Below are 19,216 nucleotides of genomic sequence, written 5' to 3'. Positions count from 1 at the left end.
TAAACATTCTCTCTTTTGATATATTTACCTCATTCCTTGTCAAGAAAGGCGTAAAGCTAAAAACTGGCTTTAGTATCAGGTGCAGATATTCCATCACAGTGGCTGTGAAACAGAAAGTTACTTAATGAGACAGATGGATGACAATGAACTGAGACAATGCCTGTAATCCCTGCTGATATCAGGGGGTGCAGTTAAGGTGGTGCAAGGCAGTGTTTAGTTTATAAAGTACATGATGGTCTCAGTTTATGAGTATTCTTTTCACTTTATCTGATAATTAATGCCAAATGGCACAAGTGATTAGTATTAATTAGGATAATGTCAAGTTGCATAACTCCTACAGTTTGTGTTCCTGCATTTTATAAAGCCACTATGTACACCTTTATAGGCATAAAACCCCAACCAACCCACAACAATTAAGAAATATTTTACTTTTTTTACCTGCTGTATGAACCAGAAGAACAGGAATATGTATCCAGGGTTTCCTGTAGCCTAATTTTTCGAACTAAAAAGGGTATGAAAGGAAAGAATAACAGATAACTTGTAGCAAATTGAGGGTATCAACCAAGCATGAAAATGATAAAAAAAGGAGTGTTGATAAAACATGTATCTAAGGTTTTTCTCCAGCTAGTCTTCCTATCAATACTGGCAGTGAGAAATGGAACTGAAACCCACTTTGGGTTCTTTGGTTCCCATGTCCCTCCCTTCAGCTGCAATTGGATAGTAAAGGGGAAACAAGGCTATTTCCAAAGGGCAAGTGATCCAGACTGGAATATTGAACTACAGGTAAATACAGGCCCATTGTTCTACTGCAATAATTTTCCTGAAGGATTCTGTGTTGGCATTGCACGATCAAAACTTGGGCATACTCCTAAAATCCCAGCCTGATGTTGATGAAAATAGAATGTTGCCTCTTTTTAGCTTCCTAGATATGATTCTGAATGTGCTTCCCTTCTATTGATGGGAGGACAGAGATAAGCCATGGCTGTAAGAGAATTGCCAGATGCCACCAGCAGAACCTGCTGTGCACTGAGTTTGCTTCACAGAAATGCAGCTGATCTGCAGCACATTCTGTACCTTGTGGCTAAATACTCCTGAAACAGTAAGGCATAACCAAAACTTCTCTTGAACACAGTGGAACTTTGGGATATGCGAAGAGAAGAGGATTGAGTTTAATGTTAAGTAATTCAGTAATTAATGTGCACTGAACTTCATTTAGTGCATGTGGCTTTTTGGCTAATGATGTAACTAGTGCCCATGGGTGAACACATGTGCAGGACCTACCAAAGGCACTATCCACTCAGAGAAGATGACATTTTCACCATCGTGGATGTAATATGCCTGACCACTCTGTTGAAGAAGCAGAGGAAAACAGTTAGAAAAACACTGAACACAGGTTTACACTTTCTTTCTCTCTCATACCTACCTATCTGTCTTGGTTTTGTGAGCAACACACCAGAATGCACATGGTGAATGTACACAGATCAGCTCAGCAAACTGCCTTCACTGGACTTCTCTGTGGTCTCAAACAGATCTCAGACTTTTGGGCAACCCCATGGTAGTGGTAGAGCTCATCATGATTAACCATGGTGTGATGTAGATCAGAGAGAGATTTCACAGCTCTAAGAGCATTATGGTCTTTGTGGTCTGCAGGGGACAATTACCTTTGTGAGTCCAATGGAAGTGGCAACACTGACAGCATTACCAACACAGCTCTGAGGTCGAGTTCCAGCTCTGGATAATTTTCTAATTAAACCAGATTCAGTATATACATTCTGTGGGACATATCAGCGCCTGAACCTACTTTCGCCTTCCGGTGTATCTTCTTCCAGCCTTCTAAATGTGCAGACAGTGCTTCCTTGCTCTGGATGATGAGTCTGTCCAGCTGTGAGCACTGAGAACACCTGAGCACTCAAGCAGACCCCAAGACTTTGGGAGTTTCATTCTAAAACAGCTGCACAGCTTCCAATCAATGAACTGGTTGACAGCACATGGAGAAATGTCTGTGCTCACTGTCTGTGTGTTCCTACCAATGCACATGAAGCTAGAGCCTTCAGGAACTGCGACTGCAGCAGCTTCTGCAACATCTCAGTTCTGTAATGCTTCACAGTCCCAGATTGCTGTTGCAATTATGACTAGTAGAAGAAAAACCTTTTAAAACTATCCATTAATTTTGGAATTTTCAACTCTGATAATTAACTTGGAACACCTAAGAATGGTTGCTCTAAATTTTATGCATTTCAGATCAGAATCTATTTTGAAAATAATAGCAGAATATATAGATTGTATGATGGTGAATGTATTAGCCTGGTTAAAAATACCGTGTCCTCCAAGAAACCAGGAAATTCTGTATTTTCAAATCAGAAAAAAAAAATCTAACCATTAGAAGAATGTATTTACATTTGCACTGTCCATGTGCTTGTGGAACTGCACACCACTTTGGAGAACTGAGCATATGACCTCTTGGAGAATCTTTGGTCTCAAAACATCACGAATTAAACTTATTTGAGAGCTAAAGCTACTGGGACACAATGATTATATTGTTTACTTACAGCTACATAACCTTTCTCAGAGGTGAGGGCCTCAGCAGCTAGTAAGTGAGCTTGTACTAGATTTCCTATGTGAACCCAGTTCATCTGAACTTTGTGATTCCCAAACTTGAAGTTAAAAAGTCTCCGCTGGATATTTACCTGTAGAAAGAGAAAACATTATTCCTTTATTATGCAGTATGACATATGCATTTTGGCTAGGGCCAAATATTGAGAGTTTGCTGTGTTTGAGTGCAATTACAGTGCAAGAAATGTGTCACAAGAAAAAATCCCCAACTAGTCGGTGGTTTTATAAACCAAGGACCGTTGCACTGATAGGCAGTAGCAAAATAAGATGACATAGTGTTTAACAGACAATAAAGTGCCTATTTAAAAGGCAATATTTCCATTAAACCATCAGGGGTGCAAACCTAGTTCTACTATGGCATTTCAGTCTTGCATTCTTGTCACTGAAAAGCACAGTTTGATTCTGGCCATTTCGGCAATGCTCAGTTCATGCTGTCAGTGTTACCCTGCACCACACGACCTGTCACCAAGCTTTCACAAGTCTTCCTGGAGCAATGATTAAAAACTGCAATGAAGGTACTTCCACTTATGCCCTTACAACCACTTGTAGTGTCCTCCAGAGCTGCCTACATAACACATACAGCTGCTCGTGGCAGGTGCCGCTGCTCTTCTGGTCCGTAGATGCCTGGTGGGCGAAGCACACAGGTGTGGAGCTTGTCCCCTCCTTGGAGAGAGAAAACATGTGACTTTCAGGCAGCTTTGATACCCACATAGGGCTGACATGTAGTATCTGAATTTTACACTATCACAGTAAAGGCTGAGATTGACCATTCTGTGTGATTTGGCTTCCTAGGAACTTGTTTTCATTCCTGTATAAAACTGAATTCTAGAGCAGTGAAAGACCTGAGCTTGACAGCCTGAAAAACCAGATTCCATGGGAGAGTTTGAGCAGGGACAGAACAAACTAAACTTTCCTACAGATGTGCCTTCTACTTGATTGATCTTTGCCAGTTATTACAGAGGTAAGTTTACAACTTGTATTTGCCCATCACTGCAATTCTGGAGGCAGATCATTCAGTTTGCTATATCCAGACACCTTGCTCAAGAGCACTACAAAGGAACAGGTCTCCTAAGCAGAGGCTTTCAAATGAATTTGAATACTTTAAATCAAAACAAATACTCTGAGTTTGACATGTGACTCAGTAAGCAGACTCCTCTGACTCCGGAGAACAGGAACGTTGACACCTTTTGTATGGCCAAGAGTAACAAGTGGTGGGATATGCTCAGTAGTTAATCAAGGATGCTAAAATTGAATCCCCACTAATTTATGATTGCCAGCTTTTCAGCTCAGAGAAATCAGTAGGAATAGTGAAATGTGCACCTAAAAGCAAAGATAAGCATTTCCCTTGCCATGTGCAGACAGATTCCTAGCCACAGCTGTTCATGCAGGTGAGCAGTCAACATGCCCCTGATACTGCCAATCTGTTTGGGAAGCTGCAGTTATTCTTGCCAGACACCTGCAAACCTCTGGGATTACAAGGATGACCCACTGGACAGTGCTCACAGATTGGTATTACCAGAGAAGCTCAAAGTGATAGACTGAATGGGGAATAAAAGCACAAATCCTGTGTCTGCTGTAACGTTGGTAAACTTTGGAGATGTTTGGAAAAAGTAAGGTTAAATTTTCTGAATTCTCCCATTTGTTGTGAATAATCTCATATCTCTTTCGGTATCTACATAGAATTAGTTATCCATCAAAGGGAGGAGTCAAAACAAAGAAAATAAATCCTGATTTCAGTTAAAAATACATGAGGAACCAGAGAAACCATTAGCACCACTAAAGACAGGAAAACCACAAATGCTTATATCTACTTGTTATATGCTGCATGTACCTGTGAGCAAAGTTCCATCAGCAGCAAGAACCATTTGGTCTGCAATTGCCTTGGTTCTAGAATAGTGATTAAATTGCTATAAAGAAAGGCAGAATATGATAATTTTAATCACATTATTGCACCTGTAAAGGAAAACTTACTGTTTCTGACTTGTAGAATTTCATTTAGCCAGGTGATAGATATCAACTGAGCAAAACAGAACTAGAAATAACAAGATTGAGCAAACATATACTTTGTTTATGACAAAAAAGTTATCAGACTTATATTTTACTGGCACCAGTTTAGCTTCTGAGTGAATTTAAGTCCAGTAGGATTTACTCAACTCACTTTTTGTGCTGGATGTACTGAAAAAATGACTACCAAGCCAAATGTTCTGGTGGGACAGATATTGATCAAAATCAAATTACCCATTTTGAATTTTAAAAAAATTTTAAAACAGTAAATTAAATATGAAACTAAAAATTCAGACTTTCAAAAAGTGCTTCAGTTTCTTAATGAAGATATTTGGGAAGTTATAAATAATTTTCTCCCAAAGAGGATCTTTTACTGTTTACTTTGAAAATTGCACCTAAGTGTATTTAAGCTGCACACAGTTAGCACATCCTGGTTTAGTGATTACTCAGCCACACGAGGCTGTTTATCTATCTGTTGAATGTTGTATTGCCATACTTGGTTTTGAAAAATATTCCTAAATAAAATAAAATAAAATAGAAAAATAAAACGGATTTTTTTTCCACTCTCAGGTGGCTCAATCCAGCTGCTTCCCCTCCCTCCCTGCCCCTCCTCTGCTGCTTGCTGTGCCATGGTCTCCATTGGGGAAAACACAGGATTATATCCATTTGCTCAGATGCATTTGTGGGTCAGACACCTGTAACTCTCTGCACATTCCTGAGGTGCTCTCCTAGGAGTCTGAGGAGCTGTGCAGGCCACATACAAACCAGCAAACCCAACTGGGTATCTCAGGAAGCACCACAAGGGGAGTAGTCAGTCCTATTTAGGGTCCCTGCACACAGGATGTACATCCAAAATTACAGCTTTTAATTGCAGGTGATATTCTGGGAGCAGGAAAGAACAAGTGGGAGGAATGGCCAGAATGCTCTGAGCTTCAGATTTGAACTGGAAAATCTTTGCTTAATAGTCACAGTGAGGAAATGGCATTTCATAGCAGCCCTGAGGTGACTGTAACTACACCTGGAAAAAGGAAAGCAAGGTCTGGGGCTTCAGAGAGGCAAAAACATGTGTGGAAGAGATGCAGAACTTTATATTTAACAATATTCTGCAATGCAATGGCTCACAGGGGCCATAGCATTCAGTATTTCATAGCAGGTGCTCACCTCACACCTTTTCTCTTAAAATGCTCTTGTTAAATTTCACATTCCACTTTTCTGAGTCATTTTAGGTGCTGCATCATCTCACATGTGTCTTGTTACAGACAATTAAAGCCACTATGATTTGATTATTTATTCATTGATCATGATTTATCCATCAGTTTATATTAATTGAATTTAATTTCATGGACTTTGATGTGAGCTACAGTAAAGCAGCTTTTGCTCTCAGAACAGCCTCCACACAACCCACCCTTTGGAGCACAGTGAACACAATGCCATTGCATGAGCAAAGTACCTTTTCCAGGGGAAAATATGGCACAGTTTCTTCATCTCCTTCTTCAATAGGATTCCCTCCAAACACCACGTTCACTGTACTGGTATATATCAGTCTAGGGATATTTCTTTGTTTGCAAACTATAGTGATACACAGAATAAATTATTTGAAAAGAAAAATAAAGAATGAGAAACAACACAGGAACTGACAGCTTCTCATTTTGAAAACAAACATGTTTATATAAGGAGTAATATCTTAACATTTAACTGATCATTTAATGTAATACTACCTTTCATTCAGCTACCCAGGGAGGCTGTGGCTGCCCCAACCCTGGCAGTGTTTCATTCCAGGTTGGCTAAAGCCTTGAGCAACCTGCTCTGGTGGGAGGTGTCCCTGCCCAGGGCAGAGGGTTGTGACTAGATGGTCTGTAAGGTCCATTCCAACCCCTAAAATTCTATGATTCTATGAATTTTTATCCCAAATATCTCCTCTGTAAATCTTATATATTGTGGTCACCAAATGTTCTGTGATTAGGTACCTGTAACTATCATATCATCACTGGATTGTCGTAATCAACTGGATAGAGGAATTATCTTGGATGGGGGAAAAATTCCACCTTTGCAAACATTTCTTAAAACATATTCATTTTACAAATGGAATAAAAAGGAGATGAGAAAGAACATTTCTTGTGACCAAACAGCACTGCAAGTTCCCTGCTTCTTCCCCTGGGCCCAGAGATTTGCCCTCAGTCGGGTGAGCAGAGAGCAGAGAGCAGAGCTGCCTCGTGCACCATGGTCTGACAGATGCCTGTGCAGGTAAAAAAGTCACACAAGAATATGTGCCAGTTCTCTCCAGATGCCACAAAACTGCCTTTGTCCTGTCTGTTCATAAGTGACAAATGATGTGTTAGCAGGAAACTGTTAGTGCAGAGCCAGTGGTGCTTTAAATTGTGCTGGTTCTGGCTGAAGTGGAGTTCACTTTCTTCCCAGTGATTAGTATGGGGCTGTCTTTGGGATTTGTGCTGGACACAGTTGATAATGCCAAGATGTGTTTGTTGCTGCTGAGCAGAGCTCACACAGAGCCAAGGCCTTTGTGTTTTCGCACTGCCACACTGGTGAGGAAGTTGGGTGTGCATGGGAGACTGGGAGGAGACACAGCTGGGACAGGTGACCCAAACTGACCAAAGGGATATTCCATACCATAGCACATCATGCTCAGTATATAAGGTGGGAGGAAGAAGGAGGAAGGGGGAACATCTGGAGTGATGGTGTTTGTCTTCCCGAGGAACCATTACTGGTGATGGGCCCTGCTCTCCTGGAGATGCTGAACACCTCCTGCCCATGGGAAGCTCTGAACTAATTCCTTGTTTTGCTTTGCTTGTGTGTGCAGATTTTGCTTTCTCTATTACACTGTCTTTATCTCAACCCATGAGGTTTTCTAGCTTTTACCCTTCTGATTCTCTCCCCCATCCCGTTGGTGGAAGTGTGTGAGTGGCTGTGTGGGGTTTAGTTGCTAGCTGGGGTTAAACCATGACAAAACACAATTGAAATTAGTGTTATTTACAAAACAAAATCTTCATTACGGATTCCAGTCGAGTGTGAAAATATTATAGCTAAATTCTGCCGCATATATGTCACTGCAAACTTCAATGACATAGATTTCCTTTTCTTTTAACAGTATTTCTAAAGTTGAAGTGAATTAATATTCAAAGCCAGGACTGTTTAGCATCCACAGAGCAGCCAGCCCAGCTGGCTCACTGGCTCATTCTGAAAATGATGAATGCAATTACTCTGTGGTAAATATTTGGAACAAAATACAATAATAACATCTGTTATTAAAATGCAGATGAACAGGTTCATGCTCCTCCCAGATCCTGCTTTGCTGAGAGCCTGTGGAAATTTGACATGACATGTTTCTCTGGGTTTGGAGATTGGAGGAAGAAGAAGGGAACGTGGCAACCTCTTCCCTCTAACTTTAGAGTTTGACCTGGCTGCTATTTCTGCTTTTTTTTCAGCAATAACCCACAAAGAGCATGAAAATGTAGCTAAATAAAAACAGCTTTTGCCATTTTGTTTGCTGATTTTTTTTGCCATTTGATTGTTAAGGGAAAACCAAAGAGAAAGTAGCTTTGGTGTTTACAATACACTTTGAAAGGTTCTTTGGTGTTTACAATACACTTTGAAAGGTTCTTTCTGAAAGAAATCTACTAATGTTTCCCAGAGACAGTAGTTAAAAATCAATATATAATAGAAAGAGATCACAGATAGGCAGAAAGGATAGAAAGTTTTCTATGTTAGTGTGATAAAACAATAGCTAAATATACTCACACACCTATGGCACCTGTTACCAACTGTTTACAACACAACAGATGGGACAGTATCTCTATTGCTATTTCTGTGAGAAAAGAGGATACCACTTCTCCTTTATGTTGAGTAAAGGGAAAAAACAACCAGTACATGGAGAAGAGTTTTAGATGGACTGCCAAGGAATGAAGTCCAGGTTGAAAATCTATCCCTAGTTCCAACCAGTTGCAAATCTACCAGCTTTAATGGGCCCTGCACACCTAATTTTACATCATGCTCTGAAAGGAGGGAGAGAAGAGCCTCATTGCACTGCCAAATCTACACAGGAAACACCCAATTAGAAGGTCTGGGGTTTTTTAATTTGTAGTTTGAATCAGATGCAGAGAAAGAAAAACTAGGTGCTTACCATCAATTATTATTTTTGTGCCTCCAACATTTATGGATTCAATCTGATCTTTCTTTTGAAGCTAGAAAAAGAGATTGCACAAGATTTAATGGATCGAACAAGTCACACTCACAACACAAGTTTTACAATTGCCAAATCTAGAACAGCTCTGGCCTTTTTGTGATGCATGTGTTACAGTCTGTCTGACATAAGTTCTCATTTTTATTGTCTTGTTTAGTGTATGAGTAGAGAAAATTGAAAAAAGAAAGATAAAATGCTTCTGAAAGGAAATTGCAATGCTTCAATTTTTTGTCACACTCCAGATAAGCCATGACATGGAAACAAGAACTACTGGTAGAGGTGATGGTGAAAGCTTTCACAAATTCTTGTTCCAGTGGCAATCTGTCCTGTTCCTAGAAATAAATCAGTACTTTCATGATTTTTTTGCTAATATCCTCTGTGAATATCACTGTTATTCAGCATAACATATTGATTTGCTGGCCTGTTTCCTCATGAGGAGTTCACAAGAAGAAAATGCCTCAACATTAGTTCTGGAGCAATACTGTCACACTTCTTCAGACTGGAGAAAAAGGACATGCCTTCTTAGCCAAAATCTTAAAACTACAATCTCATTTTTCTACAGGATTTTGTGTAGCACATTAGTTTCGTGCTTTGACATCTATTATTTGCCTGTATGGATGACTTGACCTTTGTACTTACTTCTGTCTGACAAATATCATAAGATTAAATTCTTTGCCACCCACAGAGAAATTTTTCCTTTCACAAGGATAACAAGACACACGTTAGGAAAATGGTACTTGCCTGTTCTAATCCTGACATTCCACATGCAGCCACATGGAAAACACAGTCAACCCCTTCACAGGCTTTGAACACTGCATCATAATCCCTCACATCACCCTGCAAAACGAGAGAAGGATGAGTTTGTGACAGGTAGAGCTGCTTACATCCTCCATAGAGTTATATTCGCTATGGCTCTTAAGGAAAACCTAAAGTTCTTCTGATCTATTTTTAACAGTACTTAACTAGCATTAAATAAAACATTATAAACATGGAGAAAAATCCATGACTAAGAGTTTTGTCAGAGTTTAGTTGCAAAACAACCATGACTCTTGCTGGCTTCGATTATAATGCGTATTTTCACCCTTAGTCCTGCAGACTGGCAGAACTTGTCTGACTTGAATGGGAGCAGCATTTGCTTGAGGGCTGGAGAATCAAGCCCCAGGGACAATAAAGCACAGCAGGATGAATTCAGCTGTTTGCTGTGGAATCACCAAAGCAGGGAACCCCTTTTCTGTAAGCATCTTGTGATCTGATCTGTGCTGTCTTCACAAATGTCTCTAAGGTTTATTTCAGCTGCACTGTTAGCTTTAATTACAGTTTTGCACAAGATTAAAAAAAGCAATGCACAGTATATGTACTTACTATTTTATTAGTGTATTGTAATTACATTTATGAAATTCTATAAGTCACTGAACACTGCACTGGACACACACTGTATCTAGTAGCACATGCTATGCTGGGGTTAGAATAATATATTGCGTTTTAGTATGCCAGGCAACACTATATTACTAGTGCTCCATATACATACACAGATCAATAAAATATACATCTCTATTTTCAAAATTACAGTATTTCAAAATATTAGGCATGATTTAATTCACTGGCATGAAACTGGTAGGATAACCACAAAAGAAATGGATGGAGGTAATATTAAAAGGTAATCTAATCAGTCTTTAATTTTCAATTTTTTTCTGCTGAGGTATCTCACAAGTACATCTGACTTACACTTTCCACCTCAGTCCAATGCTTAAAGAGCTAACCAGTATAAACAACACTAGCAATTTCCAAACCACTGATAAATGCTCAGATCTCTGCAGTGATACCACTTTATTCACTAGGATTCCATAGTTCTATTTTCCAGGTAACTCATCTGCACTTTGTAATATTTATTCTTTTTAAATTGAATTATAAAAAAACTGTTCCCAAATGATCATTTGTGAAAGCTCTTGAGTTTCCATTAGAAGAAGTAAATTGCTATCAGTCCACCAACTTAAATTAAATTATGTGGATTTATGGCATCAACAAATCAAGCTTATAGTTTTTGAATGGTTCCTTAATCATATTTTATCTCTCTTCAATATTCTGTTAAAGATCTTCATGCAACTGAACTTAAGAACATCCTGGGTCGAACTCAAGATTTGCTTAGCCTGGTGTTCTCATCCCAGAATCATCCATCCACCTTTGCCTCCCTTCCCACCTCCCCACAGGGTGATGTAGCCTGAAGGAGAAAATCTGTGCCACTGTGACAGCACCTGGGACAAAGACCCTGTGATCCATCAACTTCCTAGTTCTAGTGGCAGTGTCAGAGTTTTTACAGTAAATGCTCAGCCAACATCAGCTGAACAATACTCTGAGTCTAGCCAGAACTTGTGTGCAATGACAGGAGCGTGCAGACCCCAAAGCTGAGTGGGTGGAACAGCAGTGAGGAATTGGTGCTCCCCATGCCAGGGAGCAGTGCAGGATGGTGTCCTGCACAGGTGGCTGTGAGCTGTTAAATATTTGAGGCCTCTTGTGTTCCCCCTTTTTTGTAGACAGTGAATTCCTTGAATTGTTAAGACTCAAACCCAATCCCTGCTTACAAATGGGTGCCCTGGGAAGAGCAGGCACAGGGCAAGCATATGGGACACTTTCCCTCAGAATATTCTTCCAGTCTCCAAGTATATTCATTCAGAAGATTTCTTGAGCCTAATTTAGCTCACCTATTTATTTAGTAATCTCCAATGGAAACAAATTTTTGGTGAGGCTTTGTACATGCCTTTTACTCACTGCATGAAAAATGTCATTTTGTTTGTACTGAACTGACTCCTCCTCATTTCATCCAATGGCCTTTCCTTCTTGTACTGGGAAGGGTGGTGAACAGTCAATCCATGAGAGAACTGTAGAGTTCTCCTGCTCCCAAGTTATCTCTCTCCCAGACTGGAAACTCCTGGTTTCCTCAATCATTCTCTGCACAGCAGACATCACATTGGTGATCACTTTTATTGCCCTGTCTTTGCTCTCACCTTTTTACTTGAAATAATTTCCCTGAACAGTAAACTTTGTCACTTGTTCACTGCTTCATGGGCATGAGCTGTGTGTTGAATGGCACCACACAGGACTGCAGAGTGTCACTGGTGACACCAAGACACTGACCACTGGGACAGTTTGCCATCTCCGAATCAGCTACTTATGCCACGTGAGGACCTTTTACCATGACTTCCTATTGTCCTTAAAGGCTTTTCAGCAAATGCTTTTATCAAAAATCCTTCAGAAGATGCCTTGATAATCTACATAAAAGTAGAAGCACTTTATTTCACCGCTGTGAAATACGTCATTTCAACATACCTTGAAAAAATCCGCTCCGTTTGGAATTTCCCCTTTAGGTTTCTGGACATCAAAGAGAACAACAGCAATTCCTGACCTGACCAGGGCACATCCCAGGTTGTATCCCAGGTAGCCTCCACCTCCTGTCACCAGTGTCTTGCTGCTCCTGCCAGCCAGCAGCCCAGTACGCTCGCCCAGTCTGCTCATGCACTCTTGGCTGCTGTGGAGCTCTTCTGTGGATCCTTCTTGCATCACGACTGCAACACAGAAGATCTCTTGAAAATTCCTGCCTAATACTCTGGGTAACTTCAGTAACTTACATTGCAATACTCCTTTTGTGACTGTTTTATCTTAACATGTTTAAAATGTATGAATTTGTAATTTTGGTGTTGGGCTGTGTACAGTGAGTAAAGGATCTGAATACATTTCTGTCTCAAGATTTAGTCTTTTCCTCCTACCCACAAGTTTCATATTCTATAGAAATGAAGAGAAATTACAGGATTTTAGAGACGTTGTAAAACAGGTATGATCACAGTTTGGATTGCTTGGTTTAATGGATCATTTTATCCTTGAAAACTAACTTCTGATATATTAATGCCAAATACATGTTACCAAACTGGCCAGGAAAATAAACCAAGACATTAGATAAGGAATCTAAGAAAGGATTCATTCTACTTTTAAAATCCACTTTATTTCACATTTGGGCTACAGTTCTTCAGTAATGATAAAAATTTGTTAAAATCTTAAGCTTTTCTGGTTACACACCAAATATATTTAGCTTTCTGTCCAGTTCTAACTTCAATCTGTATTGTTCTCACTAGGGCATTCATATACAGCTAAACTGACAAGGAGCAGAAAAGAGAAACCATCTGCCCTGTGGGTTAACCTCCTTGAGAAAACTCACTGGAATATCATTCTCTAATAAGCAATTCCATGGGAGTTACCCACCTGTGCATTTTGTTCTGAATTAGAAATGTTTATTCTACAATAATGACTTCTCTTTAGAAATTCACTCATATTCTGTACCTGACTGCTATTCTAGACCACAGTGTACTCCAAGAAATTAGTCCAGTTAATGTTCCCACACAGACATCCCCTGTTGTCCTGATTCTGTGCACAGCCTTTGACACTAGGATTTAGGCTCTTCTGTCCCCAAAATCCAGTAGAAATACATTTGAAATCAGTCAAATCACTATCAAGTGGAAGCCAAACTGGGTGTCTGCAGTCTAATATGAGAATATAGACCTAATTCCTGCAGATAAGAAAACCATCAGATGGTTCATCAGATATGTTCTAAGACCAATGTCAGCTCATTCAGTACAGTGAAGTGAGTGGCACAACAGTGGAAAATACAAACTCTTATGCTGAAACATATCCTGACATTTCAAAAATGAAAAGCAATCCATGTTTCCAAAGAAAATTTAAATTAGGACTAGTATGCACTCCTGCTCAAGCAGGGAAATTTAAGTTTGCATTTCTGGATTATGCTATTCCAGTAGATTTAAGTCATATAAAATTCTTATGCCTTGACTTCTGAGGCAAAGCATCTTTTTATACACTGTAAGGAGAACTGAGGTTAAGCTTGACACTTACACCACAAAAAGACATTTGAAAAATGGTATCTGTTTGAATACTTGTCATTAATATCTCCTTAAATTTTAAGTAAACTGGAGGTTGAATAAAAAAATTCATTGCAAATACTAGAAATGCACAAATTACTTCCCATCAAAAGTTAGAGTCAAACATTTCAGTTTCTTAAAGACAGATAAAGAAGTAGTAAGTACCCTTGGTAGAATCCTGGGTGTTGGTGTTCTCCCCGTCCTTCCTGGCCAGGTGAGATGGTGAGATGTCTCTCTGCTGGACAATTAGTAACTCAGGGCATCAGGTACTCTTGGGCAGACAGAGGTGCTCACGCTCTCAGGCCCTTTTGCTGCTCCTGCTCCTTTGTAGCTGGTGGCTGGGCTGGGAGCCAAGAAAGGGCAGGGCTTAATTTGTACATAATGTAAGTTCCTTTTCAGGAAAAAAATTGAAGTATTTTCTCCACACCAGACCCTCTCACTGTTACCTGGTAGAAGTATAAGACACTAAACAACACAAATATAATATTGGTCCCATCATTCTGTAGTAAAGAAACAAAAATCCTGCTTGGCAGTGGTACTCAGCACTTTCATCCTGACTTCTCTAACTTCACCCCCAACCCAACTTTGTATATGCAAAGAGTCTTACCTGTAGGCACAAGGATTGTTCTCTGGCTTCCAAGATGAAAGCAGTAAACTAACTCATACACAACAGAACAGGAAACAGTGATTTACTGTTAAATAATGCATTTTAAATGAATGATGAATTAATTTAATGATTAATAATTACAGAAGTTCTCTGATCCTAGGATTTTAAAGTCCTTTTAAAACACATGTCCTTTTGCAAATTAAACAATGCGAAGTCAAAGCCAACATTTCTAAATGGGTGTGTCTGAAATTAAGTCTCAAAGCAGTACTTAGGATGCTAAAGAAACACTCCCACATCTAAATATAAATGACTACAATTTTAAATGTTTGCATGTTAGAAATATCTCGAGTTCATAGGTGACTTTGGAATTTAAATGGAATTTAATGTTCATGTGCTGACAAGAACTCAAACTGACACCTGGGCAAATATATTTTAGCATATCATACATGTTAAGTCCTATAGGGAGCATTAGAACAGAACCTCTGAACCTGTCAAGCTAACCTGCACTCCTTGGATTGCTAGATGAGTGACAAACTCAGCTCAGAGCAAAGCCCCCAAGTGCACCAAACTGTGTTTTGAGCTATCCACAGCACCAATAGCTTTTACTATTTAATGTAAGAAATAAAGTGCCCATTCTATCCCTGAACTACTCCAGAACTCCACCCCAGGTCAAAGCAACTGGTCAGCATATTTACAGCGTATCAATCCCTCATTGTTCAGAGAAATTCAATAAAGAGAAATTTTAACTTGCCTTTGGGTTCCACCTTAGCCAGAAGGGGACACCTCAGAGGAGCTTTCAGAACTGCTAGTTTGTTCCTCTCCTGTTATGCTTATTCTCTTCTCTTCAGTGAAGCAGAGGGGTGGCTGTATTTTATTCATTGCGTTCTGCTAAGTCTTTTTGAAAGACACAGAACCTAAAGTTACAAGGAGAAAAGCTGCTGCATTTAGATCTCAATTCTATACTGCCTTTTCTACTTTTCCTCCTATAACCAATCATAGTTCATGTAGGCACACAGAAACAAACAAAACATCTAGTACTTGCAGGAGGTGACTGCATCAAACGTTACAGGAAGGTGTTGGAGAGTTTGCCTGTATTTCACACAGAGAAGCTGCACATTTCTGAAATGTTATGTTGGCTTTTCAAAATGTTACTCACATCCAGACTGTAAAGCAGTGTTGAAATGTAATGTTTCATAGAAGAACCCAGTAAGCTTACACAAGTTTGTTTCAAGTCATGTGCTGATAGAGTCAAGTCTGAATTGAGTAAGGACTTGGCACGAGACAGACAAGACAGTGTATGTCTCCAGCAGAAGAAGTCTTGTCCCTGTGCTGGTTGTGTGGGCAGTGCTGGGTACTGGACTGCAGAGAGGTGTCAGACCATGGCCTAGAAGACAGATGGGTGAGACTTTGTCCTTTTCACTCAGCAGGTCCCATTAACTGCACAGCTCTGCATTTCCAGGCCACAGAACAGGAGCAGTGCTCCAGCTGTGAGATAACAGGAACCTGAAGGAAGGTTTTGAATCCTGTGGAAGATACTATTCAGAAAGGAGTCTTTAACAGAGACATCACCAAAGCATGAAAAGCTAGACAGAGGTCTGAGCTAAAATGCCAGTCGGATGTTTGGTGTGAGTCATTGGCAGGATGGGATGTTCTACAGAGCCCAAGGGCAGAGGAATAGCAAAGCTTGAGACTAAGCTCTGTGTTAAAACTCTCTTAAGGATTTTGCTGAAATATCTGCAGCATAAAAATACCCTCTCTTCATGTGACTTATTAAAATTCGATATCTAAGCCCTATATCAGCAGATTTGTCCAAGCTCAATGTGTGTTCGAACACCTCCTTGTGTAATTGTTCACATCCAGATGCTTCACCATGTGTGCAGACACAGCCTATGAACTCAGAGTGGTGAGACTCGTTTGGACAGTGTACCAAACCACTGATCCCCTCTGCAATCCCAAAGAAGTCTGGACAGATCTGTTGGCGGGTGTAAGTACTTTTGACTAAAGGTACTTATCTCTTCATGACTACAAAACCAACCATCCTCATAACAAGGGCTGAGTCTAAAACAACAGAAAGCTGAGAGAAGGGAAGTGTCAATGGTGAAGTATTCACACTTTAGGTGAGAGAAGACAGAAAATGTTAAAAAGCATTTAAATCAGAAGGTCTTGCAGTGTTAATGCAAAGGAGGAAGAGAATAGAACTCTCCTCTTATTGCTTCTTGCTGTGCTTAGAATTTTTGGTCAAAAAGATAAATCATAAGATCTGAACTTGGGAAAGGAAACTAAATAATATTTACTTTTCCATATAACCATATGTTAAACATTTGCACATATCAAATACTTCTAAGGCCTGAAGTCATCCTTTAAAAAGTCTCCAACACAACATTAATAGAACAACAGATGTCATTCAATACCCAAAGTATTATGATAATACAAAATTCTTCACATTCCTTGAGAAGTTAGAAGAGTAAGACTCAGAGGCAAAGCAACTTACCCATGTCATGCTCTAAGTCCAGGCCAGAAGGGAAAAGAAGATGCAGATCCTTACTCCTGTTATTAGACAAAAGATGTCTTTTTGATGCCTAATCCAGTAAAAGAACAACTATGTGCTAGGACTAAGGTAAGATCCTTTGGGCAGTAAGGTCCCTCCAGTTTTTCATTAGGCAACATTAAGCATGCACCACCATGCATTTCAGTAGTTTGTCTCTTGTAAAGATATTTTTTCTGCATAGCAATGTAATTATACAGTTCTGTATAATAAAATGGTAACTGAAGAAAGCTACTATGGTGGTACTACATTTTCCTCTTGTCCTGTCATCAGTTAACGGCTGTGTCTGTTTAGTACTATCAGATACAGTGTTTCCAAACCCAACCAGATCTAGTACTTCAAACAGGGTTTTGCTCCTAAAAAAAAGTCTGCAAAACTCAGGTATTCTTCAGACTGCAAAGCTAAGAGATCAGATTCTTCTTAAATCCCTCCATTCTTCATTAACATATATACACAAACATTCTCACTCTTCCTTCCATTTTCCCTGTTTCTTTGTGTATTTGTGTTACAGTTCTGCATATTTCACTGTTTCCTCATGGAAGGAATAAAGCACACATAAATAACAGCCTTGGAATGTGCCACAGAAAATACTTTTCAAATGATGATGTTCTCATTTCCTTTGCATTGGTGGTTGCTTTGCATCCTACACAGATTGATTTACAGGTCAAATGAAATGATAACTGTGAGCCTGCAGTGCCAAGTCAGGATGGAATTACAGGAAGAAACAAAGCAACTTCTCGTAGCAGCAATGAGCATCTCTTTATCAGCTCTGAGGTCCTGTTAAAAAGGAGACAGTTCATGCAATATTGGAAGGGAAGGAACAAAAACACATCATAAATAAAAATACTGCATTGAATGGTACTGAATACTGGCATGTTTCTAGGTAATTAGCAGGGATCACAGCTTGGCTTCTTACACATGGGAATCAGAGAAAACAAAAAATCCACAGGAACGAACTATATAGATGCAGGTTTGAAAAAATTATTGAAGACCAATTCTAACAGGTTTCCTTTTAATTCAGAGGTTTTCTAATGGTTATTGCATTAGAGAGAAGTTCAGATCATCACTACTACTACATGGTTTGCTTTAATATCAAAAAACACTGGAGGAGTTCCAAGGGCATGGGAGGTGGCTTGGGATGGATGGAAGAGGATCTGGTTTGCACGATGCCCATCCAGTATCATTTAAAATCTTGTCATAATGTCTGTCAGGTGTCATTTACAAAGTTCCATTCACCTCTATTGTGGTTAATAACCCAGAAATCCTCACAAAAGCTGCAGAACGTTCCACACAGGAAAGGGAAAAAGGAAAATCTCCTCTCTAAAAGGGATGAAGTTTGTTATCTGCTAGTTATTCCTCTATTTAGGAAGAGTCTTGGTACCCCTTTCAATGTGGCCCTGATGACAGGCAGCCCTCATCACTGAAAGCATGCAAACATGTGGCTGACAAGGGTCAGCCTAATCTAACTCTCAAATTCTGGGTAGAATTTAAGATTCTAGCTGATGAAACCTCACACGATACAAGTCAGAGATTATTAGTCTCCTCACACAATAGTTCCACCAGTGCATTCCCTATAGTTACCTAAAACCTAGGTTACCATTGTTGTAACAGGGACAGGGAAGGAATAGGGTGTTTCCTGGTGCTGGCATGTTTCTGGAATTGATTTTTCCCTTCTCCCTCCCTCTCTCTTATTTATTTATTTACTTAAACTAATCATCAAGCAGACATCTCATAAGCATCTGTTTGAAATGGTTGCAGAGGGCTGACGTTCAGTGGAATGAAAAGTATCCTATATACATCTAACTGATTGAGCTGCATTAAAACCATTCAATTAAAATTGCTGTGACTTTGTTGTATTAACATATTTAGGTATCTGAACTCTTGAAACTTTGTAGTTACAAATCCAGATACACATTAGTAGGCAAAAGGCTTATACAGCACAGAGAAATTCTTACTGAAGAACACAAAACACACTGCCATAACTTTGAAGCAGTTCTGAACTTCTAGGGTTGACTCAAAATCGGGTGGATTTAGATAGAGGAATTTGTTACTATGCCAAGCTGTGCCACCCTTCTGGAAGCTGTTGTCCCCCGAAGCAGCTATGGCTGGACCACACATAAAGGAATCCCTGAAATGCCAGTCCATACCAAGGTTTTATGAACCAGTTAAACATAGCACAGCTGGAAATTGTGAATTATGGCAGTACATGAGCTGCTCCACATGGAAGTTAACCACTCCTGCTGTGAAAGCAGCACTCTTCTGATGGGGCTAGCACACATACTTTGAGGTAGCAACTGGTTTAGTGTCTCGGTTTGAGAGACAGGTGT

At 39.7% G+C, this 19,216-nt stretch overlaps 1 protein-coding gene across 1 annotated transcript in view; it reads right to left on the bottom strand.

Annotated features, from left to right (window-relative positions):
* LOC103808390 (putative short-chain dehydrogenase/reductase family 42E member 2) overlaps nucleotides 1–12,370 on the bottom strand; it is a 12,756-nt gene extending 386 nt beyond the window's left edge. Inside the window, exons 1-10 of the mRNA XM_009081172.1 lie at nucleotides 12,140–12,370; nucleotides 9,557–9,652; nucleotides 8,756–8,816; nucleotides 6,068–6,186; nucleotides 4,445–4,520; nucleotides 3,194–3,276; nucleotides 2,550–2,687; nucleotides 1,282–1,347; nucleotides 439–502; nucleotides 29–102 (exon numbers count right to left, since the gene is read on the bottom strand). Coding sequence (XP_009079420.1) covers nucleotides 29–102; nucleotides 439–502; nucleotides 1,282–1,347; nucleotides 2,550–2,687; nucleotides 3,194–3,276; nucleotides 4,445–4,520; nucleotides 6,068–6,186; nucleotides 8,756–8,816; nucleotides 9,557–9,652; nucleotides 12,140–12,370 — 1,008 coding nt within the window. The remainder of the gene's footprint in view (nucleotides 1–28; nucleotides 103–438; nucleotides 503–1,281; nucleotides 1,348–2,549; nucleotides 2,688–3,193; nucleotides 3,277–4,444; nucleotides 4,521–6,067; nucleotides 6,187–8,755; nucleotides 8,817–9,556; nucleotides 9,653–12,139) is intronic.
* Between the last annotated feature and the right edge of the window lie 6,846 nt (nucleotides 12,371–19,216).

The sequence above is a fragment of the Acanthisitta chloris genome, unplaced genomic scaffold (genome assembly GCF_000695815.1).
Source record: "Acanthisitta chloris isolate BGI_N310 unplaced genomic scaffold, ASM69581v1 scaffold15488, whole genome shotgun sequence".
NCBI classification, from domain to species: domain Eukaryota; kingdom Metazoa; phylum Chordata; class Aves; order Passeriformes; family Acanthisittidae; genus Acanthisitta; species Acanthisitta chloris.
This window is presented reverse-complemented; position numbering and strand designations above follow the sequence as displayed.